Here is a 24,957-nt window from a genome sequence, read left to right as displayed (position 1 = left end):
TGAACCCCAAAGAATGAGCAGAAACCCAGTCAGAGCTGCAGCCACGGGGTTTATTCAAGGTGGAGCAGGGCTTGGGGTGGCGAGGCTCCAGCATGTGTGAATGAAGAGAGGCCAGGATCAGGCTGGGGCAGACAGCAGGTGTCCCTCTTTTCCCAGAGCCCAGGGTTCCAGTGTCACTCCTTGTGCTAAAGGGAGAGGGGTGCCTGAGTGAGCGGCTTCCGGGGCAGAGGGCAGGGAGGGTGCCCCACACCACCCCTCACCTTGGGGCCCAGGGCGTCCCGGGTGCGTGCCCGCAGCTTGTTGGCCTGGGTTTCCGCCATGTCTGCCCGCTCCTCTGCATCATCCAGCTCATGCTGGGCCTTTCGATACTTGGCTAGGTTGGTGTTGGCCTGCTGCTCCTGTGGGCACAGGCAGGCCTGCTCACTCTCTGATCACTGAGACGGTCAGCTGCCCCAGAAGGGGTCGGCTTCTCCTGGTCCTCCAGTCTGCTTCACCACCGCTGCCCACGGCCCTCCCCATCCCTCCCCAGTCCCCACGGCAGGAAGGAAGGGCTTGGAGCCACTCATTCCAGAGGTGCCTGGGTGCCAGACCTGCCTGGAAGGGGAAATCAGAGAGGTCCCCTCAGAGACAGAGCTAGGTCTTGTGTCTTGCTGGACCTGTTAGAAACTTGTCTTTCTTCCCACTGGGCAGTGGGGTCACTGTCCCAACCAACACACAAAGCCACCGTGGGGGAAATCACAGCCCAGAGATGGAACAGGCCTGACCATTGCTGGCATCCCCACTGACTGGGGCCAGCTGTAGAAGTGGGGTGACCACCGGAATCCTGACTGGTACTAGGCCCCAAAGACCCAGACTCCCGTGCACTCACCGCCTCTTCAAACTGACGTTTGTAGCTCTTGACCTTGCTCTGCAGCTTGTCCACCAGGTCCTGCATGCGAGCCAGATTCTTCCTGTCCTCCTCAGCCTGGGCAGGCAAAGGGGATTCAGGTCTTGCCCAAAGCAGCCAAGCCCTAGGGCCACCCTTCGAGGTGGTCCTGGTTACCCACCTGGTACGCGAGCTCCTTGACCCGGCGTTCGTGCTTCCGCACCCCTTTGAGGGCCTCTGCGTGCTTCTTCTGCTCCGCGTCCAGCTCGGCCTCCAGCTCCCGCACCTACAAGCAGCCAGCCGGTGGGCCTGGTGCCCCTGGCCTGCCCTCCCCGGGGCTGACCCACCCGCCAGGGCAGCAGGCTGGGAGGCGGGCCGCACACACCTTGGCCTCCAGCTTCTGCACCTGCTTCTTCCCGCCCCGGAGGGCGGCTTGTTCTGCCTCCTCCAGCCGGGCCTGCAGCTCCCGCACTGTCTGCTCCAGCGTCTTCTTCATCCGTTCCAGGTGTGTGCTTGTGTCCTGCTCCTTCTTCAGCTCCTCCGCCATCATGGCTGCCTGTGGAGGAGGCGGCGGTCTGATCAGGAGGTGACGGTCCCTTTGGACTCTTCTCTGACATCCCCAGCCCCGGCCCAGCCTCACATCAGTGATGGCCTTTTTGGCCTTCTCCTCGGCTTCCCGCCTTTCCTGGGCGGCCTCCTCCACCTCCCCACTCAGCTGGGCCAAATCCACCTCCAGCTTCTTCTTCTGGTTCAGGAGACCTGTGTTCTGCAGGGAAGCAGAGCTTTAGAGTTGGGCCTTGCAGGCCCCTGCCCCGCATGCTCTGGTGACAACCCCCAGTGCCCACCTGTGAATGCAGGAGGTTGAGACGCTCCGTGGCTTCCAGCAGCTCTTGCTCCGCCAGCCGCCGGCTGCGCTCACCCTGCTCCAGGGCTGCCCGCAGCTCTTCCAGCTCCGCGGCCAGCAGGGCGGCCCGCCGCTCCAGGGCCTGTGCCTGCTCGCGGAGCTCTGCCGCCAGCCGCTGCTCCTCGTCCCGCCCCGCCTGCTCCTCCTTGAGCTGGGCCTGCAGCAGCCGCGTGGCGGCCTGCGCCTCTGTGGCCTGGCGGGTGGCGTGGCCCAGCTGCAGCTCCAGGTCATTGAGATCACCCTCCATCTTCTTCTTGAGGCGCAGTGCCTCATTGCGGGCCCGAGTCTCCGCATCCAGGGAGGCCTGCAGGGACTCCACTGCCCGCTGGTGGTTGCGCCTATGGTTGGGAGGGACGGAAGGAGGAGTGGTGACCTTCGAGGAGCAGGGGCCCGCGCACTGCACCTGCTGACAGGCGCAAAAGGAACGCTGGAGACGTAAACTGGGCTAAGTGACCGGTCTCTCCCTGGTGAGACTGTCATGACTGCCTGTTGCCCATCAGAGCAACTTCACAGGCAAGAGTGAGGCTCCGGAGCAAATGGACATGGGCTGAATCTTGGCTCTGCCTCTACTGTGTAACCTTGCACAAGTCCTCTGGCCTCTCCTCGGTTCACCTCTGAACTGTGGACAATAATCCATTCCTCCCCCCAAAGAAAGTCCTGGGGAGGGGGGACTAGGTGTCATGCAAATCTGTGTGCACGCTGGGGCTCAGCCAACACCTCTTGCCCTCTGCTCTCAGACGGTTGGGACGGGAGAGGCTGTCGGCCTGGAGAGGAGGGCCAGCCCCCCGCACCTCAGGTTAGTACACTCTTCATCTTTCTCTGCCAGCTTCCGGTCCACCTCAGCCTTGACCTGGGAAAGCTCCAGCTGGATCCGCAGGGTTTTGGTCTCCTCCAGCTCCAGGGCCCCCTGGGGTATAGAACAAGCCATTGAGCCAGGAGGTCCACAAACGTATGTTGAGAGGGGAGGCCAGAGGAGCCAGCGGGTCAGCGTCGCCCCACTCCTGACCTCAGCCTCCTCCAGCGCTGCCTGGAGCTCGCTCTTCTCCCCTTCCAGCGCCTTCTTGGCTTTCTCCAGCTCCTGGACGCTCTTCCCACTGAGGCCGACCTGGTCTGTGAGGTCACTGATCTCTTCTGCAGAAAGGACAGGGCACTGAGGGGCCACCCCACCACTCATGCTGCAGCCACATCACTTCACCCCCTCGTAATTCCAGGGTGCCCCGGCCAGGGCACCCTGCCTGTGTGACTCGGAGGGAACTCGCAGTGACCCCCAGGGTGGCTCTGACCCCATGGTGGGCCGTACCCTGCAGGTTCTTGTTCTCCCGCCTGAGCGTCTCCAGGGCCTCCAGGGCCTCCTCATGGCTGTGCCGCAGCCGGAAGAGCTCAGTGCCCAGGCTGCGGGCCTCCCTCTGGGCCGCCTCCAGCTCCCGCTGCATCTCCTCCTCCTGCCGCCGCCGCTCCTCCAGCGCCCGCTCCAAGTGCCGCTGCTTCTTGTCCAGCGCCGCGGCCGCAGAGGTTGCCCGCTCCAGCTCCAGGGTCACGTCCTCTGACTCGGTCTGCAGCCGCAGCTTGGCCTTCTCCAGCGACGAGCACTTGGCGTGAGCGGCCTCAACCCCCTCCTCTGCCTCCTGCAGTCGCAGCGCCAGCTTCTTTCTGGGCCCCGGGAACAGATGGGATGTAGGAGTGTAGCTGAGCCCCGCATCCTCCCCCACCCTACCCCGCCCCGAGGCGGTGCTGGCCAGGCCGGCAGGGCACTCACTTGGCCTCCTCCAGTTCCTCGGTCCTCTGGATGGCATCTGCCTCGTACTTGCTCCTCCACTGGGCCACCTCGGCATTGGCCTTGGACAGCAGCCTCTGCAGCTCGGCCTGGGCCTCAGCCTCCTCCTCATGCTGCTCCCTCAGGAGGTCACAGTCATGCCGCAGAGCCTGCACTGCATGAGCCAGCGCGCTCTTGGCCTGCAGAGAGCCCGGTGACCTCAGCATGGGGCCGGCCGGTGGCCCTGTGCCCCCACCCCCGCCATTCTGTGGCTGCCCACGGCTGGCCCACCTTGCTCTCTTCCTCTAGCTGCCGCCGCAGTTCCTCCAGGCTCTGGGTGGCCAAGGCCTTCCCGCGGCTCAGCTGGCTAATCAGAGACTCCTTCTCCTCCAGCAGGCGGCTCAGCTCCCCTGCAGGCCAAAGGGGAGCCAGCAGGTCAGGTGAAGGCGAGTGGACAGCATGGAGGCCCCGCCGTGGCCCGCTGAGCCCCGTGCCTCACCACTCTCGGTTTGCAGCCGCCCACGCTGGGTGCTCGCGTCTGCCAGCTGCCGCTGTAGCTCCTCCACCTTGATCTTGGCCTCACTCAGCTGATCCTCATATGCCCGGCACAGCTTCTCTGCACTGGCCTGGGAGCCGGGGTCAGGGATCAGAACAAGTCAGAGACCCACAAAGCAGGATCTAGGGCTGCCAATCAGAGAGACTGGAGCCAGGAATTGGAAGGCTAGACATGTGCCCAGGAATCAAAGGGAGAACAGAACCCCAAGTTCAGGGTCAGAGATTCAAGTGCTGGACTATGGCTTAAAACATGGGTGTCAGAAGTGAGCTGGCTGAACCTGTCCTAAGGCCAGTGGGTCAAGGTGAGGTAAGGATACCAGAGTCTGAAGTCAGCTGGGGACAGTGGTCACAGGTCAGCTGTTAAGATTAGGTGGTACAAAGGTCAGGGGTCAGGGTTGGGTGCTGGGATTCAGGACAAGAACAGTCAGGTATGTGTTATTTGCTCAGTCATGTCCGATTCTTTGCGACCCTATGGACTGTAGACAACCAGGCTCCTCTGTCCATGGAATTGTTCAGGCAAGAATACTGGACTGGGTTGCCATTCCCTTCTCCAGGGCATCTTCCCGACCCAGGGATCAAACCCAGGTCTCCTGCATTACAGGCAGATTATTTACCATTTGAGCCACCAGGGAAGCCCAAACAGGATAGGGATGAGGTCAGAATTCAGAGGTTAAAGACTGAGAAGTTGGAATTGGATGCTGGGTCAAAATCCTTTGGCATCAGGGCACAGAGTTTAGGAGGTAGGGTTTGAGGTCAGAACTAGTGGGGGAGGTTTCGGGCTGGGTGCCGGGTGAAGGGGCCAGGGATCAGGATCAGGTGCAGGGTCAGCACTAGTGTGGTGTCAGATAGGCAGGGGGTGCTCAGGGCTCAGAGCGTGGGGTCAGCTGCTGCAGTCAGGAGGGGTTCGGTGAGGGTGGGCTGCTAAGCGGCAGGTCAGAGGTCGGGGTCAGGAAGGAGGCCGACACCTTGCCGCGGGCCAGGGTCTCCACGTTGGCGCTCAGATCGTCCACCTCCATGCGGAGCTCGCTCTTCTCCTTTTCCAGCTTCTGCCGCACACGCTGCAGGCTGTCCACCTGCTCGCCCAGCTCGGCCGCACTGTCCGCCTGCTTACGCCGCAGGGCCGCCACCGTGGCCTCGTGCCGCAGAGCCGCCTCCTCCAGTTCCCGCCGCAGCCGGCCCAGCTCGGCTTCGCGCTTCCGGCAGCCCTCGCGCTGCCCGGCTGACGCACCGCCGGCCTCCTCCAGCCGCTCGCTCAGCTCCTCCAGCTCCCGGGCCGCCTCTGCCCGCTGCTTCTCCACGCGGGCCCGGGCCGCCCGCTCAGCCTCCAGCTCCTCTTCCAGCTCCTCGGCCCGAGCCTGGGGACGGGCAGGCAGGCGGCAGGGTCACCTCCATGGGCCCCTGAGCCGGGTCCTCGCCCGCCCCCGTCCCTCACGCACCTGCAGCTCCTTGATCTTCTTCTGCAGCTGGGCTCCAAGGAGCTGCTCATCCTCCACCCGCAGGTTCAGCTGACTCAGCTCCGAATCCTTCCTGGGGGAGAGGGTGGGCGTGAGCCGGCCCAGGTCCTAACTGCCGCCAACCTGCTGGGAGCCCCAGCACACATGCTGTGCTGAGGCACTGTGCCTGGAGTAGCCCTCAAGATCTCCCCAGAGTTCCCTCTCAAGCCCCAGCCCTAGAGCCTGGCCCTAAGTGGGCCCCCTTCACCCTACGGTTCAACCTCTGCTGTGATGCAACACTGACTAGAGTCCTGGGGGCGACGAGAAGCGGGCTGCAGGCTCAGGAGGCCCCCGCGGCAGGAGGTCGGGGCTGGGCCCTCCCCACACTTACTTTTTGAGCTTCTCCTCCAGCTGTTGCTTGTCCTGGGCAGCGTCTGCCACCGACTCCTGCGTCAGCTTCAGGTCCCCCTCGAGCTTGCGTTTGGCCCGCTCCGTGTCCATGCGCAGCTTCTTCTCTTGCTCCAGGGAGCACTCCAGCTGTTGGGCAGGACAGGGTGGGTGGGCTCCCCCCTGTCCTGGCCAGCCTGGCCCCTCCATGCAGCCCCCTGCTGTGGCCCCAACTCACATCTTCCACCTGCTGCTCCAGCCGAACCTTGGCCTTGGCCAGCGCGCTCACACGGTCCTCCTCAGCCTGCAGGTCACCCAGGGCCTGCTGGTGGGCCTCCTGCAAGGCCTTCTTCTCCTTGGTCAGCCGGACCACAGACTCGTCCAGTGCTGCCATCTCCTCTGTCAGATTCTTCACCTGTGTCGGGGCCAAGGTCACTGTGGGGCTGCCTCCCCCAACTCTGGCCTGAGCAGCTGCCCCTTCCAGCCAGGGAACCTCAGGTGAGTCAGTTCATCCCGAGCCTCAATTTCTTCATACTTCAGGGATGGTTGTAACTTCCTCCTTGAGGGATTACTGAGCCCTTCCCCAGTGTCTGGCTGGCACTGAGAGATCAATAGATGCCAGCTATTTGGGTATTCAGGGGTGTTTAAGCAGCTGTTCTTACTCCTGGCTTCCTCAGGGAGCACCTGTGAGAACCTGAATAAGCAGCTCACCCTCCCCCAGAGCCTCACCTTCCCCTCCTGTATGATGGAGTCAGTCCCCCCAGAGTGTGAACCAACGGGCTCTCGAGAGGGTTCAATGAGGGAAGGCCCCTGGGGCACATGGAGCTGGTGGATGACGATCCGAGCATCTGCTGAGTACCTACTATGTGTGAGGCTTGGTGGCGAGTGCTCGCACAGCCTACTTACACGCTGAATCCTCACCCGCCCTAATTAGGGAAGTGCTGCTATTAGCCCCATTTGACAGAGGAGGAAACTGAGGCTCAGAGGATGAGACCTGCCCAGGGCCACACAGGTGTGGGACTTTCAGGTGCCTGGCCCCACAGCTCTTCCCCACCCCACCCCGCACCCACACCTTATTCTCCGTGGCTTGCTTCTCCTTCTCGGCCTTGGCCAGCGTCAGCTCCAGGTCGTCAATGTCCTTCTTGAGCTCTGTGCACTCGTCCTCCAGCTTGCGGCGGCGGGCAGCCAGGTCTGCATTCACTTCCTCCTCGTCCTCCAGCCGCTCGCTCAGCTCCTTCACCTTTGCCTCCAGCTGCACCTTGGACTTGATGAGCAAGTGGCAGCGCTCCTCAGCATCCGCCAGGTTTTCCTGCTCCTGGAGGGGGACACGGGAATGGCGCAGAGTCAGGACAGCCGAGGGTCCTGCTCCTGGAGGGGGACACGGGAATGGCGCAAAGTCAGGACAGCCGAGGGTCCTGCTCCTGGAGGGGGACACGGGAATGGCGCAGAGTCAGGACAGCTGAGGGACCCCAGGCCAGGTCCTAGACAGAAAGCTCATGTGTCCATGCCAAGGCCTGACACAGGTTCAGTTGGCTTCTGGGACCAAGGAATGCCATGCCAATGACCTGTTCTGGGCCCTGAAGGCAATCAGGTGTGGTGGGATGAGAGCACAAGTGGAGGGATGGACCGGGGGACAAGAGGGGAACCTAGGCTGCGGGGCGACCCAGAGAAAGGCCCAAACAAGGCTCAAGGAGAGAAGCCAACGGCCAGGTCCGCCCTCACTGAAGTCGGGGTGGGGAGGGCCCTGCGGGGCCACAGAGGGCTCAGATTCTCGGCCACCGCACTGTTTCCTCACCACCTGACCAGATAACCATCTCCTGCTCTAGAGGGTGGGTTTCTGAGCACAGGCCCGTCTGTCTTCCCACCAGTGTTATCTCCAGAGCTTCTGTGGTGCCTGACACTCAAGGTGTTTGCCGAAGGAAGGAAGGGCTCTGTGGACTTGGGGGAGGATCTGGACCCTTGATCTCTGCCCTTTGGTTGTTACTATTACCTGCTGCCTGGGTTCCCATGGCCCTTAACCAGAGAAGAGAGCCTGGCACTGTCTCAGGGAGGGAGCAGAGGAGAGAGCTGGGGAGATGGGGCTCCACGGAGGCTTTAGCAGGAAGCCATGGGGTCCCAGGGTGTGGGAGCACTGGGGCATGTGCACTGACTGGGTGGGGAGGTTGGGTATGAGGAGGCCGCACACAGGTATGAGCCCATGAGCCTCCAGAATAGCAAAAAGGACCCAGGTAAAGCCTGAGCACCCAGCACATGCCAGGTTGGCCTTGGCTGGGCGGGGGGGAGGGGGGGTGGTCTGGGGGAGTGGGGCACGGTGCGTCTGCCTGTGCTATTTCCTCGGAGCAGCCTGGGGTTCCCTGAGGATGCCCGGGGGTCGGGGCACCAGGTCGCAGAAAGAAAGCCCGCCCTTCCCCGCCTCACCGCCTGCAGCTGAAGGGCCAGGTCGTTCTTCTCCTGGGTGACACTGACGTGCGTCTCCTCCAGCTCCTGGCGCTTGGCCTCCGCAGTAGCCAGGGCCCCCCGCAGCCCCCGCAGCTCTGCCCGCAGGGCCGCCAGCTCCTCCTCAGCCTGCGCCGAGCGGAGCAGCGGCTTCATCTTGAAAAAGAGCTTCATCCATGACCAGTTCTTGACAGCGTTAAAGGCACGGATGTTCCACTGGATGGTGAACAGGGCATCCCTGGGAGGGGTGACCGCAGGTGGTCAGCAAGTTCACAGCTGCCCCTTCATAGCAATAGCCCCGATGTTGCTGAGCACCTCCCCTGGGCCGGACATTGCACTAAGCACTTCAGTGTGTGGTCGATCGCATTAACCTTCCCAACAGCCTCTCAAATAGGTCCTAATCCTCTGCTTTACAGACGAGGTTGAGGGAGAGGCCCAGGGCATGCAGGTCTGCCTCCAGGGCTGGAGCTCACAAACCCTGAATGGCCTGGTGGTCCCTGCAAGGGTCCTGAAGACAGGACACCAGTGGGGGTTAAGCCGACTGTCATATAAGGTCGGACAGCCTGGGCTCCCATCCCAGCCTCCCACCTCCCCCATGAGACAGCTGACAGCTCTCTCTCTGCTCAGACACCCCCTCTGGTGAGCAGAGATGGTCATCTGCCTCTTAGGACTGTCCAGTACTTTGCATGTGTGTTCAGTCTATTCCGACTCTTTGTGACCCCATGGACTGTGGCCCACCAGGCTCCTCTGTCCATGGGATTCTCCAGGCAAGAATACTGGAGTGGGTTGCCATTTCTTTCTCCAGGGGATCTTCCCTCAAACCCGTGTCTCCTGCATCTCCTGCATTGGCAGGCGGATTCTTTACCAGAGACGCCTGAGAAGTCCATCCTGTACCTTAACCAAGATAAATTCAAACAAGATATCTCGCCCAGGGCTTGGCACATAAGACTCTTAGAAAACACTAGATGCCCTTATTCTCACTCCAGACCACACTCTGGGATGGCCTGGAATAGAGATGGACTCTCTTTCCCCACCTTCTGAGGGGAGGAAGTGGCAGGTAGCTGGGGGCTGATGGGGACACAGCAGAGCCTTGCCCCTTCGGAGACACTCAACCAGCCATACACAAAATCTGACCCACAGGACAGTACGACCAGGTTCAGAGAGCCTAGAGGTTCTGTGAGCTGGGGGACAGTGGCTGTACGCCAACCCTGTGTCCCACCCCCTTGCTCGCACCCACCTGCCTCCAAGCAGGCGCTGGTACTCCAGGCGCATCAGGCGGCCCCGGCTCCGCGCCTGCAGCAGCGTCAGGACCTTGGCCAGACGCTGGTCACGAAGCTCTTCCAAGACGCCTAGGAGCCCAGCCTTGAAGAACACCTGGGGTAGGCATGGTAGGTATAACCCTCAATCATCTGCATGACCCCCTGCAGAGTGCGTGCCCACACCGGGTCAGGACCCTAACTCCCTTGTGCCCCGACCTTGGTGTGGCCAAACTGGTACTGGGTGTGGTCGATGTCCAGTGAGCCCAGCAGCTTCTCTGTAGCCTTCCTGCTGTCCATGAAGGTGTCGTCCGGGATGGCGCTGGGGTTCAGGATGCGGTACCTGAGGGGGTGGGGAAGGGTTGGTGAGGAGGGTGCTGGGCAGGGAGCAGAGGACTGGAGAGGCTGGCCTCTCGGAGGCTTGTTCAGGCTCCACTGAACAAGCTGGCAGGTGACACTTGACAGCCTCGTGATACTCGGGGAGTGGGCATACTCTGCTTTAAAAGCTCAGGTAATATTTAAACGGCTTCAGTAGTTCTTTAAGAGGCGGCAGTATTTACAGAAGGCCTATGGCACTGTCATAATTTTTAACTTACAATTTTTAATTATTTATCAGTTTTTTGAGAAGACAATAAAAAAGTAAAGACGGTGATGTGTTACAGCATATCACAAACTGAAGAAGCATTGGGAGAGAATTGTGATTGATAAGATCACGATCTTGTGGATCACAAGATCAATAAGGGTTCCGGCATGCCCACTTCTAAAAGGACACACTTGCACGTGTGCACAGGGCCGTGTGGGTCAGGTTGCGCTGACCACACTGTGAAGGCAAAACCCTGGAAACACAAAAGGGCCCTCACTAAGGGACTGATTACAAAGCACGGGTCACTAGATTACAGAGGACTTCACTCCATAACAAAATGGATGATGCTCCTTGTCATTACACTTACCCAAAGTCCTAGAAGGCACAATACTGAGAACGGACTGTAATGGTGACTATACACACTGAGGGATTATGACACCACCGTAACAGATGCCCCACTCTGGTGGGGTTCACTGACCACAGGGGAGGCAGGACTGTCGGAATTTCCTGTACCTTCCCCTCAATTCTGCTGCAAACCTTAAACTACTCTAAAAAATAGTCTTCATGTTTTTTAAAGAGGATGATGATGCAGACTTATGTCTATTAACAAGGAACAATCCCCAAGACACGGTTACAGGGAAAAAATAGAACATGTGTGTGTTCTCATGTGTGCATGTTCATGTGTGTGTGTGTGCTCATGCGTGTGTGCGCATGTGTGTGTGTGCACCCATGTGTAAAGTATTTCTACAGACACACATGTATAATGGTCAGCATGGATGGCCACAATTACTTCTGAAGAGGGAGGGACCCGTGGACAATTGCAGCCAGACAAAAGTCAAACCTATAAAGGGAAGGCAGAGAGGCTACAGCACTGACCAAGCGCTCGTTGCCAGGCATTACATAAAGCCTAGTCCATGTGAACCCTCATTCAACTCCCAAATCCACACCTGGCTCTGCCTGCCCGACCTCCCTCCTGGGCTTCCTGCTGGAGACATTTCAAGTCTGACATGTTCCAAGGAGAGTTCAATCCACTGTCCACCTACCTCCCCCTGCCAAAAGTTTAAAAATCTATCTTGGTTTCTTAGTAAATCTACCACCAACTCCCCAGTTGATAGGCCAAACACCTGGAAGTCACCCCTGTCTTTTTCATTCTCTTTCCACTTCCAGTTCATTAGCAAACCCTGCTGGCTGAAGCTGCAGTATTTACCCAGAGCCTGTTCACTTCTCCCAAACCCAGTCCCTCAGGTCTCACCGACTAGCATTTCCCACTGGGATGCCCCCCAGCCCCCTCCCCAGCCCTCCTGCATCCTCCTTGGTGCCCTTCCTACCCCACCCAACCTTCTGCCTCCACCTGGGAGGAAGGTAAGAGGGAAGGTGGCTGGCGGGGGAGCTAGGGAGGAGCCAGGGCTGGGGCCGGGAGACACCCACCGCTGCCGGAAGTCAGTGTAGAGCAGCCTGTTGGGGAACCCCTGTCGGCAGATCCGGATCCCCTCCAGCACCCCATTGCAGCGCAACTGGTGCAGCACCAGGAAGGCGTCCATGACCCCTGGGCACAGTGGAGGTTAAAGGAAAAGACTAGCGGTCAGGGGACACACCTTCATGAATTCGAGGCCGCACAAGCCCTGTGGAGAGGGGTGACCCAGCTCTGGCCACCCCATCCCCTCCCTCCCATGTCCCCCCATGGGGAACCAGCCCCCCTGGGGTGACTACCTGGGGTCTTGTTCTCATTTGGGACGATGCAACGGACAAAGTGGGGCTGCGTGGCCCGCAGATTGGTCATCAGCTTGTTGAGGTTCTCCTGGGGGAGGGAGAGGGGAGAAAGCACAAGAGGGCAGAGAAGCAGGATTGGAAGCCGCAGTGGACCAGCCCACCAAGGATGGACCAGCCCGCTAAGGACTGGGCACCTCAGCACTGGGTCTCTGCAGTGACACCCTTTGACTCTCCTTGTGACCCTTGGCCCTCTTCCATTTGACCAGGCAAGTCCCCCAACCAATCCTCAGCCCTCCCACAGGCCCCGTGGCTCCCACCCCATCCCCCCTAAACCCTGCCCAGGCAGCGTGGGGACGGGAAGCAGCACAGACTTGCTGTGATGTTCACGTGGAGAGGAGTTAAACATCACTGCAAGTCTTAACGGCCGCCCGCCCCGGGTGCAGGGGACAGAGCAGGGAGCCAGGACCGAGTGGGGGCGGCAGGGAGGGGTCCTCCACGGGGCCTAGATGGGGCCTCACCTTGTGCAGCTGGGACACCGTCTGGAATGATGCTGCCTTCTTACGCTTCTCTTTCACCCCGGACTTGGGGGGCTCAGCTAGGACAGACAAGGGGCCAGTCACTCACTGCAGAGAACTCCCTCTGTGAGTCCCCTGCAGACTTGCACCACTTGGTACTCACTAGAGCAGGAGCCAGCGTAGTTCTCGTAGAGAGTAGCCAAGAGCTTGTTCTGCGACTTCTGGAAGATGGGGACCACCGTCTCATTCAGTGGATCCTTGTTTTTCTCCAGCCAGCCCACGATGCTGTAAGGCACCTGCCAGAGACCAGACAGGTGCTGACCCGAGGGGCGGAGGAACCGCAGGAAGGGAGGAGGGAGATCAAGAGCTGGGGTTTCAACAGGCACTTACCACGCCTGCATAGTGGACCACCTCAAAGTGGGCCTGGTACTTGCGCTTCTTGTCAGGCCGTGGCTGCTGGAAATTGGGCGACTTCCCCGCGTGGTTATCATAGAGCTTGGCCCGGAAGCTGGCATCCGAGGCCTTGGGGAACATGCACTCCTCCTCCAGGATGGACAGAATGCCCAGCGGCTGGGGACAGGGCACAAGGGTGAAGGGTCTCCATCAAGCCAGTCCATCCATGCTGGGCTGGACTTCCACTTCCTGGAGCCCCACTCTCTGGGAGCTTCCCCAGACCCCCCAACCTCAGCCACCATCTGCCCAGAGGGAGGCAGAATGGATCTGCACCCAGGAGCCCTGTCTTCTAAGAAAGAAAGTTTGTGGCTTGGCTTTCAACCCGCTTCTGACCAATTTGCAGCTGGCCCTGAGTTGTTCTCTTTGCTTATAAGTGTGCAAATTCAAACCAGCACCCCTGCACCCACACACCCCCGACATCTGTGGTCTCACACTCTCCCACATGGTGCTGTCAAAAAACGCAGTTGATGTCAAACTCTGGCTTCCTCACTTAGTGGTTAAGGGGCCCTTAGACCTCTCTAAGCCTCAGTTTTCTAACCTGCAAAATGGGGACATGAATACTTTCATTCCTGCCATAACAGCAAAGAACTGTCGACCAACTGAATGTGCATAGGTAGGAGATTATAGAAACGCATGGGCATCATCTGCTGTGTGAACCACTGTGCCTTCTTCAACAAAGCACCACGCCCAGAATACACTTTTAGAGAAAAGGTAGGATGAGAAGTGAGTCTGTGTCCGTTAGAGAAAAGAGATGCCGAGGATAAAGGATGGAGAGGATGCACGTCGTGGTAGGATTGGGGGAAATATTCTTTCCCCTTTATTTCTGATTTTTCCATTTTTCTTTGATTTTTCTTTCCTTCTAGTCTTTGTACCATAGGGAAATAGGTGTAATGTTTTATAAAGCAAATAAACAAACACACCCTACCCTGCCCTGTAGTTCTGGACAGTTTTGAGGGTCCAGTGAAACTGTGTCTGCAATAGGGCTTACTGTCAGCAGTGCAACAGGGACGCACGCTCACACACATGCCCTGCTCACCAACACACGATCGCACTCAATCTCCAACACACCTAGTCACACACCCGCACACATTTCCATTCATATACACATCACACACACACGCTCACAGTCATGCTCGTATACACACGCTCACTTCAATGCACACGCACATGCATGCCTGCACACGCTCGTTCACACACAAGCACACAGGCACTCCCTTGCCAGAGTGACCTGGCCCTGGGCCCCACCTTCTCGATGAGGTCGATGCAGGGCTGCAGGTCCAGGCCGAAGTCGATGAAGACCCAGTCAATGCCCTCCCGCTTGTACTCCTCCTGCTCCAGCACGAACATGTGCTGGTTGAAGAACTGCTGCAGCTTCTCGTTGGTGAAGTTGATACACAGCTGTTCGAAGCTGTTAAACTGTAGAGGGCAGCGCCCGGCTCAGCCGGCCTGCTTGTAGATGGGGACATGGAGGCCCACAGAGAACAGGGATGTGCGGGACTCCACCCTGCCTCCAGGCAGACGCCCAGGGCTCCTGCCCCCACCCCTATGGTCCTCCACCCCAGAGAGAACAGAGCCTGGGGCCATGGGCCTGCCCGCACCTCAAAGATCTCAAAACCCGCAATGTCCAGGACGCCGATGAAGAATTGACGGGGCAGCTTGGTGTCCAGCGTCTGGTTGATCCGAGACACCAGCCATCGGAACAGCCGGTCGTAGGTGGCCTTGGCCAGAGCCCCCACGGCAAACACCACCTGGAGTCGTGGGGAGGCTGGGCTGGGACCCGGCAAGAAGCGGACCCTGCCCCAGCTGTCCCAGGGTGGGCCCCGGCAGCTCACCTGCTCCACGCTCTGACCCTTGGTCACATATTCATTCCCCACACGCACTCGGGGGTGCAGAAGACCTTTGAGGAGGTCCCCGCTGCTGACCCCCATCAGGTAGGCAGCCTTGTCAGCACCTGGCAGGACACACAGGTGAGATGAGGAGGCGGCTAAGACTAGGGGTTTTGGGGGCTCTACTGGTCTCTACTTAGGGTTAGGAGAGGGAGGTTGGGAGAGGTCAGGGTCAGCAAACTGTACAGCTCAGAAGGGTGAGGGGCTGGAGTTGAGTAATCACAATTTACAAATCAGGGCCAGACTGAGGTCAAAGGTTGCAGACAAGGCTCAGGGATCACAGTCACGGACTGGAGGTTGGGATCAGGGTCAAGAGAATGACCAGGTCAGGTCAGGGTCAGGGCGCCTCACTCTCAGTGCCGTCAGCCTCAGCCTGCTCCTCCCGCTGTTTCTGCTTGAATTTCATGTTGCCGAAGTGCAGGAGGGCCCCCACGATCTTATAGCAGGCGCACTTCTCCTCCACGCTGAAGCCCAGGATGTCCATGGCATGCTGTGGGGGAGGGGAAGACTCAGAGAACTCTAGGCTCCTCAGGGTCCAGCGGAGCCACGGGACCTGCTCCCCTCGCACCAGACGTACATCAGTGGCCATGAGCTCCTCCCCGTCATCCATGTTGTCCACGGTGATGACGCCCTGGCTGCAGAAGTGGTAGTCGTAGGGGTTCATAGACAGAAGCAGCATGTCTGGGGGACACAGAGCCGAGAAGGGGGTGTCGGCTGGGTTCACCAGCTCTCCCCCTTCCCCTGGTCCCAGCGTGGTGGGTCCTGGGGGCTCTTGCGGCAAGAGACTCTAGGGCCCTCTCTAGATTTTGTCCCCGGAGTTTCTCTCCTCCACTCCAATGCCCAAGGCTTCTCTTTCTTTATGAGTCTGGGGAAAGAGCCACAGTCCCTAGCTCTCACTCACCTTTTGATCCTTGCTCACAGCCACCCCTCCGGCCCAGACCCCGTCTGGGTTCTCGGGTACAGGGAGGATCAGATTCTGCCCTCGAGGGGCTTGCAAGAGAGGTAAGCCAGGCCCAGATGGAGCCCTTGCTCCCTGCCTGGTGCTGGGGGAAATCTTTCTAGTCTCAGGACAAGAGAGACAACCTGGCCAGGGCAGAGGTGCTGAGGTGCCTGTTCCCCAGCGCGAGGGGAAGGGCTCAGCAGGAACCAGAAATCCCAGGAAGCGGGTGGGTGGCTAGAAGGAGTGCTGCGTCTCTAGGGAAGAAGGGATGTCATAGACCCCAGAACAGCAGGGGAACAGGCAGCCCAGGGCCTGGTCTGTAGGGGCCCGGGACAGGGCTGGGCAGCCCCACTGCCACCCAGACCGGCGGGCTCTGACTCCCACCCCGTCGGGCTGCTGGCCCTCACCCTGCAGCTCTGGCTTCTTCCCCGAAAGGATCTGGTAGTAGACGTGGTAGCCTCGCTCACCGGGCAGCTGGAAGATCACCCGTGACTTCTCCAGGAGATCTGGGGGAAAGGGAGGAGCTGGCCTACTGTCCCGAGTGGGTCACCCCACCAGGGCTGAGGAGCAGGGGGCAAGGGTGTCTGCACACATGGAGGCGCCGTGTCTGCACACACCCCCGGCATGTGCTGTGGGAGGTCTCTCCATTGGCACATGTGCCACAGTGTGGGAATGTGTGTGTCTGTATACCAGTGTACGTGTATTAATGTGGGTGTCTGTGTAGGGGTGTTTTTTTTTTTTGCCACTTGACTTGTGGGATTTTAACTCCCTGACCAGGGACTGAACCCGGGCCCTCAGCACCGAGTGCCAAATCTTCACTGTCCTAACTGACCATCGGGGAAATCCCCTGTGTGTGGATCTTGGTTTTTCTGTTCTTTCATCTAGGCTGTCATTCCTCCACCCACAGACTGCTCCTTTCCCCCAGAGGTGTGCTGGTGTGCCAGTGTGTGCAGAGAGCAGAGCCTTGGTGTGTTTGCACACGGGCCCATCAGGGTGTAAATTACGACGTTTCCTCCCATCACCACCTGCCTATGCTTGTCCGTCAGGATCAGGCCCTGCATCCCAAGATGGGGAGCAGTCAATGTGGAGGGGTCCCTCTGTGCGTGTGACCTGGGCACCCAGTGTCTGCATAGCCGGACTGGGTCAGGGATAGGCGATGACTGCAGAGACACACTGGGGGAGACCTTCCTGGCAGGACAGGGTCTCAAGGTGCCCAGAGATGAGGCTGGGCAGGAGGGGCACAGGTCTGCTGGATGGAGGGTCAGAGAAAAGGCTGGGGTTGTGGTAGGGGGAGGGGCCCAATCACAAGGAGCCTGACCCGCCAAATAAGGGTGGGGGTCTCCATCTTAAGGTGATGGGATCTGGAGAAGGTTTTTAGGCAGGAATGCGATGTGATCAGATTAGTAGCCAAAAAAAGATCACTCTGGCTAAAAGAAGATCAGGCAGAGGAATGGAGGCTGGGAGATCACGTGGAGGCAGTGGGTAAAGTTCCAGGTGAGAGGTGAGGTGGCATGAGCTCGGCAGTGGCCTGAGGGTGAAGAGCAGCGTCTGGGGCAGGTGGGAGCCCCAAAGACTTGATGAAACTTGTTCAATCTAAGTGGGAAGGTGCAGGCCTGGGCCCCTCCCATCCTCCTTCTTCCCCTCCCTCTCCTGAACTCACAGCTGTCAATATCCGCTGATGCCAGCTTCCCAGAGGGACCAAAGTGAATGCGGATGAACTTGCCCTGTGGGCAGAGGAGCAGCCTCAGTCGGGGGCCCAGGCAGTGCTGCTCCATCCACCCAGGGCTCCCCAGACCTTGTGTCTCCCCGCCTCCCCACCCTCCTGCCCCAACCCCACCCAGTCTCCCACCAAAGCCACTCACAAAGCGGGACGAGTTGTCATTGCGCAGGGTCTTGGCATTGCCGAAAGCCTCCATGGCGGGGTTAGCCTCGATGATCTGATCCTCGAGGGTGCCCTGGTGGCAGGATGAGGGGTCTCTCACCCCATAGTCCTGGGTCTTAGCCCATCCCAGACCACCTCTGCTTGGGAAGGGGAAGAGGAAGGGGAAGGGGAGGGAGGGTCCCCAGGACTTCATAATAATTGTCTGCCCCACTCATACCAGCCCCATACCTACCCCGGTCTTTGTGGCCAGAAATTGCTGGGAGGAGAAGGAAGACAAAGTTAGAAGGTGTGAGGTCTCACCAGGCGGGAGTGTGGCAGTGGGGGAGTAGGGTGGGTTAGCAGGACAGTGAATGTTAGTCACCCAAATGTCACCCCACTCCCTATGCCTGACCCTCCAGGGGCTGTTAGATGGAGAAATGCAAGAAATGGAGCAGGCAGGGCTCTAGTCAGGGAGGGGCTTGAGGCAGGAGCTGTGTGTGGGTGTCCCCTACCCACAGTGTCCCAAAGCTCTGTCTTTGGCCTCCTCCATATCCCTTCATTTCCCACACCCCTGGAATTGACCCTGCTCCAAGCCCCAGAGGTTCCTGACTACAATCTACTCCCCTTTAGAGTCCAGCTCAAAAGCCCCCTCCTCTAGGAAGTCTTCCCTGATTCTCTGAGGCTGGAAGAGACTCTTCCTGTCCAAACCTTCTGACCCTTGACCTCCCTCTGTGATGGCCCTTCTTCACACTTCTCCTTTCTATTATGATTGGGTGCATTTTCACTGTACAACTGTATATCGAATATTAGTCAAAATAGCCCTGCCAGGTGCATATTATTAGCCCTAATTTGCAAATGAGGAACCTAAGACTCAGAGCTGGAAAGTGTCTGCTCAAGATGACACAGTAAGTCAGGGGCAGGGCAGACACTGAGTCCAGGCATCCTGCTTCCCATGACGCCCAAAGCCACCTGTCTCTCATCTAGAGGGACTTGCTGAACCAAAGGACTCCTCCCCACTTGTTCTCCTAGCCTCATCTTCCCTCCATCTACCCTTCTATCTCTTCCCTGCCCTGGATCCCAGCACCCTGGGAAAAAAAGGGGGGAAAGGAAGGAATGGATTCTGGAGTGACAGGTGCCATGCCACCTGTCCTATGCTATGAGACTTTGGTGATTCACTCACCTCCAGGGAGCCCAAGACTTAAAAATCCCCCTGAGCTGTTGTTGGGGAGACAGGGGCAGGAGACAGATGGCAGGAGCCCTCCCCTGAGCTCCACCCCACACACTCAGCTCCAGGCTTTTGAATAGGGCTCCTTCTGATAGATGTAGTCAAATTTGGGAGAGAAGGGAGGCAGGTTGATAAGGTTTTTAAGCTACAATGCCCATGGCCCCTGTGGGCCAGGCTTTCTCTCTACCTCCCTTGCCTGACAGCTCCCCTAAACCTCAAATCCACGATGCAGGGCTCCTTTCTGCCCAGGTGCCCTCTAGACTCACCCATTCTGGCTGCAGCCCCATCAGCTCCCGCCCTCCATTCCTATTCCTGGACCGAGCCCCAACTTCCTGTAGCATCCTCAGAGACATTTTGGGAGTTGGAAAATGAGGTGGAGGGGAAGGAGGAAAGAGTACCAAAAAAGTCAACAGCAAAAACAAAACCAAACAAGAAAAACAACCACCACCACAACAAAAAACCAAAACTGGAAAAAAAAAAAAAAAATCACAAGAAAATCAAATGGGAAAACAGGAAAAGGCAAAAAGAAAAAGGAAAAAAAAAAAAAAAAACTTTAAATGGAAAAAAAGATAAGAAAAAGAAGAAAGAAAAATGCCCCAGAATAAAAGCAAGGCTCAACAAGACCAGGAGTGAGGGCTGGGTGGGCGGAGGCCTTAGGCTTCTGGAAAGAAAAGTCAACCCATTTGGGGGTGGGGGTGCAGTGCCCACACATCTCTAAACAGCTGGCCATAGGGCTAGGAAGGAAAACTGCACCTTGAAAACAAATAAAAAACCCCAAAATACTGGTCCCCCATTGTTTCAGAAAATTTCAAAAACCATAAAGAAATCATAGGGTGCAAAACTGCCCTTAATCTTGACTGTTGGGAAGGCCAAGTGCCCTTGGCTCTGGCTAAACCTGCCTTGTTTGATTGACAGCAGGTAACTGGAGCATGAAAACCAAGAAACCGATTATTACTTCTTGGTAAAAAACAGCTTGCTTGGTAAACTTTTAAAATATGAAGGTCGTGAGAATATGAAAGGGAAAAATTACATGAAATGTTGAGGACTAGCAATGTGGTCCCGCCCCTCTGCATTTCAGATGGGAACAGTAAGGCAAGCCTGGATCTGCGTCACGTGACAGAGAATGGCCACAGCCTCTCTGGTCAAGCCTTGCTCGGGCCAGAGTCTGCCACCAGGGTGGGAGGCTCAGGCAGGGCGAGCGGCTCTGGGGAATCAACTTTTAAAAAAAAGAAGAAAAGGAGAAAAAAAAAGAAAAGAAAACAGTGAGAAGCAGCAGGGAGCAGTGCCCGCGTGGGCAAGTCTTACAGCCTTCTTGCCCGGCCCGTCTCCCAGGGCAGCGACGATGGCAAAGTACTGAATGACCCGCTTGGTGTTAACGGTCTTACCGGCCCCCGATTCTCCCCTTGGACGACACAAACATGAATCACCAATGTCCATCTGGCTACTCTAATTCCTCCCACCCCCAGCACCCTACTTCTCCAGCAGGGTGCCTCTGCCCTCCCCACACCCAGCTCCCAACTCAGGAGCCCCCCAACCCAAAACTCCTCAGAGATGGGTCAGCTCCCAGAGGTGTTGAATTGTTTACAAAACAAACCAGCATAAATCATCCCAGTGAGATGAGAAAACACATGATGCCACTGTTTACTGAGCGCTAACTTACTGCCAGGCCCTGGGCCGAGTGCTTCACCTGAACTGGTTCACTGAAGCCTCAGGAACCCTGTAAGGCAGGCGCCATCATCACCCTCTTGATAGAGAAGGGGATGTGACTCAGAGAGGTCATGTAGCTGTTTCTGCTGGGTGCCAGGTGCAAACATTCACCGGCTGACTCCTATAGCTCTGCAGTAGGTGAGCAGGACTGTCCTGTTTTTACTGATGAGATTCAGAGGACCAAGGGCACCAGCAGGAAGTGGACCCATGAGAACTTGAATCCAGGTCTTTCTGGTTTCAAAGGCTTTACTCTTAACCAACAGGCTGCACGCTCACACACATACACACACTCACGCACAACCGATGTCCATATTGGCTTGGCTGGACCTAAACTTGGTATGTGAGAATTCTACCACTTTCCCAAGGAGGCAAACAAAGGGTTATAAATAAGATTCAGAAATAAGAAGCTGGTAATAAAGAAGAAGGGCTTTCTTGGTGGCTCAGTGGTAAAGAAGACTCGTGCAATGCAAGAGATATGGGTTCAATCCCTGGGTCAGGAAAATCTCCTGCAGGAGGAAATGGCAACCCACTCTAGTATTCTTGCCTGGGAAATCCCGTGGACTGAGGAGTGTGATGGGCTACAGTCCATGGGGTCTCAAAGTCAGACATGACTGACCGACTAAAATAAAGAGGAAAGGGAAGGGGATCTCCTCCCCCCTCCTTGAGCCAGAATCAGAACTCCCCAAAGATCAAGGTTAGAGAAGATTCCAGGCCCTAGGAACAGGGGGTATGAGGGTGGGTGATCAGTCTGGCATTCCTTTTCTACTTATCTGCTCAGAACAGGGGCAGAGAAGACGCTATAATTTAGCCTCACCTGGGACACTGGCTCTAGGTGGTAAAACCCCTGCCTTTAGCACTTTGTATTCAATTATTCAATCTCGGGAAATGATTTTAGTTCCAATCCCTTCCTGCCAGATGGCCAGCATTTCCCACCCCATCCCCAGAGCCCCACACTCACGTGATCAGCATGGACTGGTTCTCTCGGTCTGGAAGAAAGGGGAGGAGACAGAGAAGTTAGCCAAAGTGAGGGACCAGCCACAGGTGGAACACCTGGGATATCCTTGGTGCTGGGACAGCCCCTCCGCCACCCAGAGCCAGAAATGGGAAGGACCAGGTGGGAACCTTCAGACTGCAGGCCAGCTCCCACTTGAAGACACAGAACGACTATGCTTCAGTGTCCAGCGGGATGGAAAAGAGGGCAGTGCGAGTGGAGGGAAGGGGAGCCGGGAGCCGGGGGAAGGGTCTCAGGAGAGAAGGAGGACTCAGGGAGAGGAGTCAAGGCAGCCCTTACTGCGCAGCATGTCATTGTAGGCGTTATCCGCCACCGCGTATATGTGGGGCGGGGCCTCCGAGCGGCGCTTTCCCTTGTAAGCTGCTACCACGGAGGCTGTATAGACAGGGAGCCATTTGTAGGGGTTGATGGTGACACAGAAGAGGCCCGAGTATGTCTGGGGAGAGAGAGTATAGATGGGTTATTGGAGGCCAAGTTCCCGTCCTCAAGCTCTAGCCCTCGCAAAACTATGATCTTTGCAAAAATTCTCCAAAATGAGCTGCCTAAGGTGCGACGCCACACCTCTGTGGCCGTCCTGGCCCCGCCCTAGCTCTCACTCCTGCCCTCAGCCTGTGGTCCCACCTCCAGAGCCCATTGCCCAGCGACTCGGCGGCTGCCGCTCCTTCCCTACAGTCCCGTGGCCAAACCTCCAGCCCCACCTCCAGCTCCGCCCACCAGCCGGTGGCCCCGCCCCCTCAGCCCCATGACATCACCCTACCCTACCTCTAGCCCTGCTCCTCCACCACACACAGCCCCGCGCCCTCCCCACGGTCCCGACCCCGCCGAGCTGTGGCTCTCGCTCTAGCCCCGCCCCTGATGGTACGGCCCCGCCCCCACCACGCACAGCCCCATCCCACCCGTGGCCCCTCCTCGGTTCCAGGCTCACATAGATCATCCAGCGAGCATAACGCTGGCGCAGGTTGTGCAGTACGGATGCCTCGTTGAGGTGCGTCATCATGGCCATGTCCTCCAGCAAGTCGAAGCGGGGCGGGTTCATGGGCTGCAGCTCAGCCTCGCGAACCGTCAGCACCTGCCAGGAAGGCCATATCGTGGGGGCAGGAACCAAGTGACCTCAGCCTCTCACCCCTGTACACCCCCAGACCCCCTTTCATCCAGAGCATGCCTTCCAGGAGCTACACCTCCGGGAGGCAGAGGAGCTAATTCCAGGAAAAGGGGGGAGCCAAACCTTCTGGTCTTTGGTCTCCACGTTGACTCTGCCCCCAGTGGCTTCCGACTTGATCTCAGCCTCCACGTAAGCATCCTGTTCATCAGGTACCCAGACCCGCTTCTTCCCTGGTTTCCGGGAGAGCATTGGGGCTTTGAAAGAGACTGATGCACATCCAGGGGTTGGGGGCCCAACTGGGTTCCCCTGTCGTGTCCCTAGACCTGTGTGCCTAGGAGCCCCTCTATCAGGACACAGGAGTACCCAGGAAAGATCCCTCCAGACCCTCTTTCCTGAAAAGGCAGCACTGGGAGGTTTCCCTAGAGATCTCCTCAAAGAATCCCCTGACTGAAATCAGGGTCCCCCACAGCCCTGGATTACACACTTTGGTTCAGATTCATGCTTCTCTTGTATTTGCCCTGCGACCTGTGGAAAATCCCTCATTCTCTCTGGGCCTGTCCCTCAAAGGCAAAACATTGTAAGCATTGCCTTAGTTCTCCTCTGGAGCAACCCTCAGTATCAGGCACTTAATATTAGTGGGTTCTGTCTCCCCTATTTCACCCAAGACTCAAGCCCTGCATCTTGTAAGTCTGTCTTATGCTCCTTCCTGCCCAGGCAGCTGGTCCCAGAGCTCCAGGGAGCCCATATTTCATGGTAGTTTAAAGGCATCATGAAAGTTAAAGACTCAGGTATCCTGTCACCTACTGGCCAAGTACCTTAGGACCAACTACATAACTTGCAGGCTCCAGTGTTAAAATGCAAGTCCTCTTGTTAAGAAATCATTTAAAATTTCAAGATGCTGATAGCAAAGAGTAAAAGGCCCCCAGTGCAGCTGCAGAGGTCACATGCCCACGAAGCTGGCCCTGGCCCTGGTCACCACCTCCCCAGGTTGTTGCAATGATGCATGGAAAGTCATCTGCTCTGGGCCTGGCGCACAATAAGTGCTTGATACACATTGCCTATTGTTATTATTGTCCTATGAGCACACCGGGTCATAAATAGTCGCCTTTATTCCTGTCCCTAATAAACAGAGGGATTGGCTCTAGGGAAAGCACTAAAAATAACTCCAGCACAGGTTTTATGGACACGTGAAGGCAGCCCGCACACATACCAGGCACTCTCGTCTCAGAAGCCTCAGGCTCTGGCCGCGGACTGCAGTCACAGGAGGCAGGCGATACTGTCCCATTTTACAGAGGAGCAAACCAAGGCTTGCTCACAGACACCCAAGTGAGGTATACTAGGTCCCTGGGATTTTCTTCTTGGGGCTAAAGCTGTCAGGCCAGAGGGCTCCTTCAGACCCGAGTGGAGTGCCACCCCTCCTCACTCCTGTTCTGAGTCCTTAAGAACTTCTCTGTGGCTCTGCCCACCTCTGCCCTCACTTACCATCCCACAGGACGGTGTGCACCTTCATCTGCTCATGGTAGCCCTGGCGGAGGTAGCGTGCAGACTCCCCAAGTTCACTCACATCCATCATGGTAGTGGCACTGAGAGGTGGAGGATGCAGCAGCAGAGATCTTGGAGGTTCAAGGTGGTCCAAGTCAGCAGGCACTGGAAGATGGCATGGAGAGGGGACTAAGGGCAGGGGCCCCAAACTGGGGTGTGATCAACCAACCCACAAGACCTAATAGTAGGTGATTCTTTGGTAAGCCCCCAACACATGCACGCACCCTCTCAGACACCAGAGCATCCTCTCCCACAGAAATGGAGAGACTGGTGCCAACCCACAAGCACCCTCACCCACCAGCCTGTCTGGCCTCCCTTGGGCTCCCACTCCAGCCCTGATCACCCACCTCGGCACCACGGTGAGAGCTGGGAGCTGGGCTCCCCCTTTTATTGCTGCCGTCAAGGTCAGCGGAGGAGAGCTATGTCAGCAATCTCCACGTGTCACAGCCCCCCCAGCCTGGCCACAGGACACAAAAGGCAAATTCCCTTTTATCTCCACCAGCTCGGCCCCTGGGCTATTTTTACCTCCCATTGTCAAGGGATCACAAAGGCGGAGAGAGACACTCGCTCTACTCAGAGACTGGGAGGTTGAGATTCAGACTGACAGGGGCAGGGACAAGGCAGGGAGAGATATGGAAAGACTGAGGTACTGGGGGAGAGAAACCAAGTCTCAGGGAGTCTGATATACCCAGAAAAATGTCCGCATGCCCAGGAAAGAAGAGCAAGAAAACTGAGAGAGCGGGAACCACAGGATGCACTCTGGGACTCTTTGGTCCAGCCTTCTCTGTACATCCAGAAAACCGAGGCCCAGGGAAAGGAGAGCACTGGTCAA

General features: G+C 57.7%; 1 protein-coding gene across 3 annotated transcripts; it reads right to left on the bottom strand.

Annotated features, from left to right (window-relative positions):
• Nucleotides 1-29: 29 nt before the first annotated feature.
• Nucleotides 30-24,173, bottom strand: MYH7B (myosin heavy chain 7B). 3 transcript variants are annotated; one of them, XM_019972308.2, is made up of 41 exons: nt 24,066-24,173; nt 22,707-22,813; nt 22,407-22,550; nt 21,761-21,917; nt 21,428-21,455; nt 20,068-20,164; nt 17,791-17,814; nt 17,539-17,631; nt 17,337-17,400; nt 16,084-16,182; nt 15,314-15,417; nt 15,088-15,226; nt 14,683-14,801; nt 14,449-14,598; nt 14,096-14,266; nt 12,788-12,967; nt 12,561-12,693; nt 12,401-12,477; nt 11,883-11,970; nt 11,601-11,718; nt 9,809-9,932; nt 9,571-9,707; nt 8,316-8,571; nt 6,970-7,212; nt 6,136-6,312; nt 5,902-6,047; nt 5,514-5,604; nt 5,043-5,432; nt 4,022-4,148; nt 3,814-3,932; nt 3,526-3,722; nt 3,070-3,419; nt 2,776-2,900; nt 2,561-2,676; nt 1,711-2,107; nt 1,506-1,631; nt 1,251-1,421; nt 1,047-1,151; nt 869-964; nt 261-398; nt 30-185 (listed from the first exon to the last, which is right to left on the bottom strand). In XM_019972308.2, the coding sequence occupies exons 1-41, from the start codon at nt 24,154-24,156 to the stop codon at nt 174-176; spliced, it is 5,826 nt and encodes a 1,941-aa protein (XP_019827867.2). In that variant the 5' UTR covers nt 24,157-24,173; the 3' UTR covers nt 30-173. The 3 variants fall into 3 exon arrangements, with proteins under 3 accessions (XP_019827867.2, XP_070657656.1, XP_070657657.1); XM_070801555.1 differs by lacking the exons at nt 20,068-20,164; nt 22,407-22,550; nt 22,707-22,813; nt 24,066-24,173 and having other exon boundaries at nt 21,761-21,847; XM_070801556.1 differs by lacking the exons at nt 20,068-20,164; nt 21,761-21,917; nt 22,407-22,550; nt 22,707-22,813; nt 24,066-24,173 and adding an exon at nt 21,592-21,676.
• Between the last annotated feature and the right edge of the window lie 784 nt (nt 24,174-24,957).

The sequence above is a fragment of the Bos indicus genome, chromosome 13 (genome assembly GCF_029378745.1).
Source record: "Bos indicus isolate NIAB-ARS_2022 breed Sahiwal x Tharparkar chromosome 13, NIAB-ARS_B.indTharparkar_mat_pri_1.0, whole genome shotgun sequence".
In the NCBI taxonomy this organism is placed as follows: Eukaryota; Metazoa; Chordata; class Mammalia; order Artiodactyla; family Bovidae; genus Bos; species Bos indicus.
Note: the sequence above shows the minus strand (reverse complement) of the source record. Positions and strands in the feature narration are given on the sequence as shown.

Excerpts from the sequence above, each read along its gene's own strand:
- MYH7B (XM_019972308.2), bottom strand. The coding sequence starts at position 24,156 with ATGATGGATGTGAGTGAACTTGGGGAGTCTGCACGCTACCTCCGCCAG. Across the intron at positions 1,632-1,710 it reads TCAACCTCCTGCATTCACAG|AACACAGGTCTCCTGAACCA; the intron begins GTGGGCACTGGG and ends GCTTCCCTGCAG. Across the intron at positions 399-868 it reads AACGTCAGTTTGAAGAGGCG|GAGCAGCAGGCCAACACCAA; the intron begins GTGAGTGCACGG and ends CTGTGCCCACAG.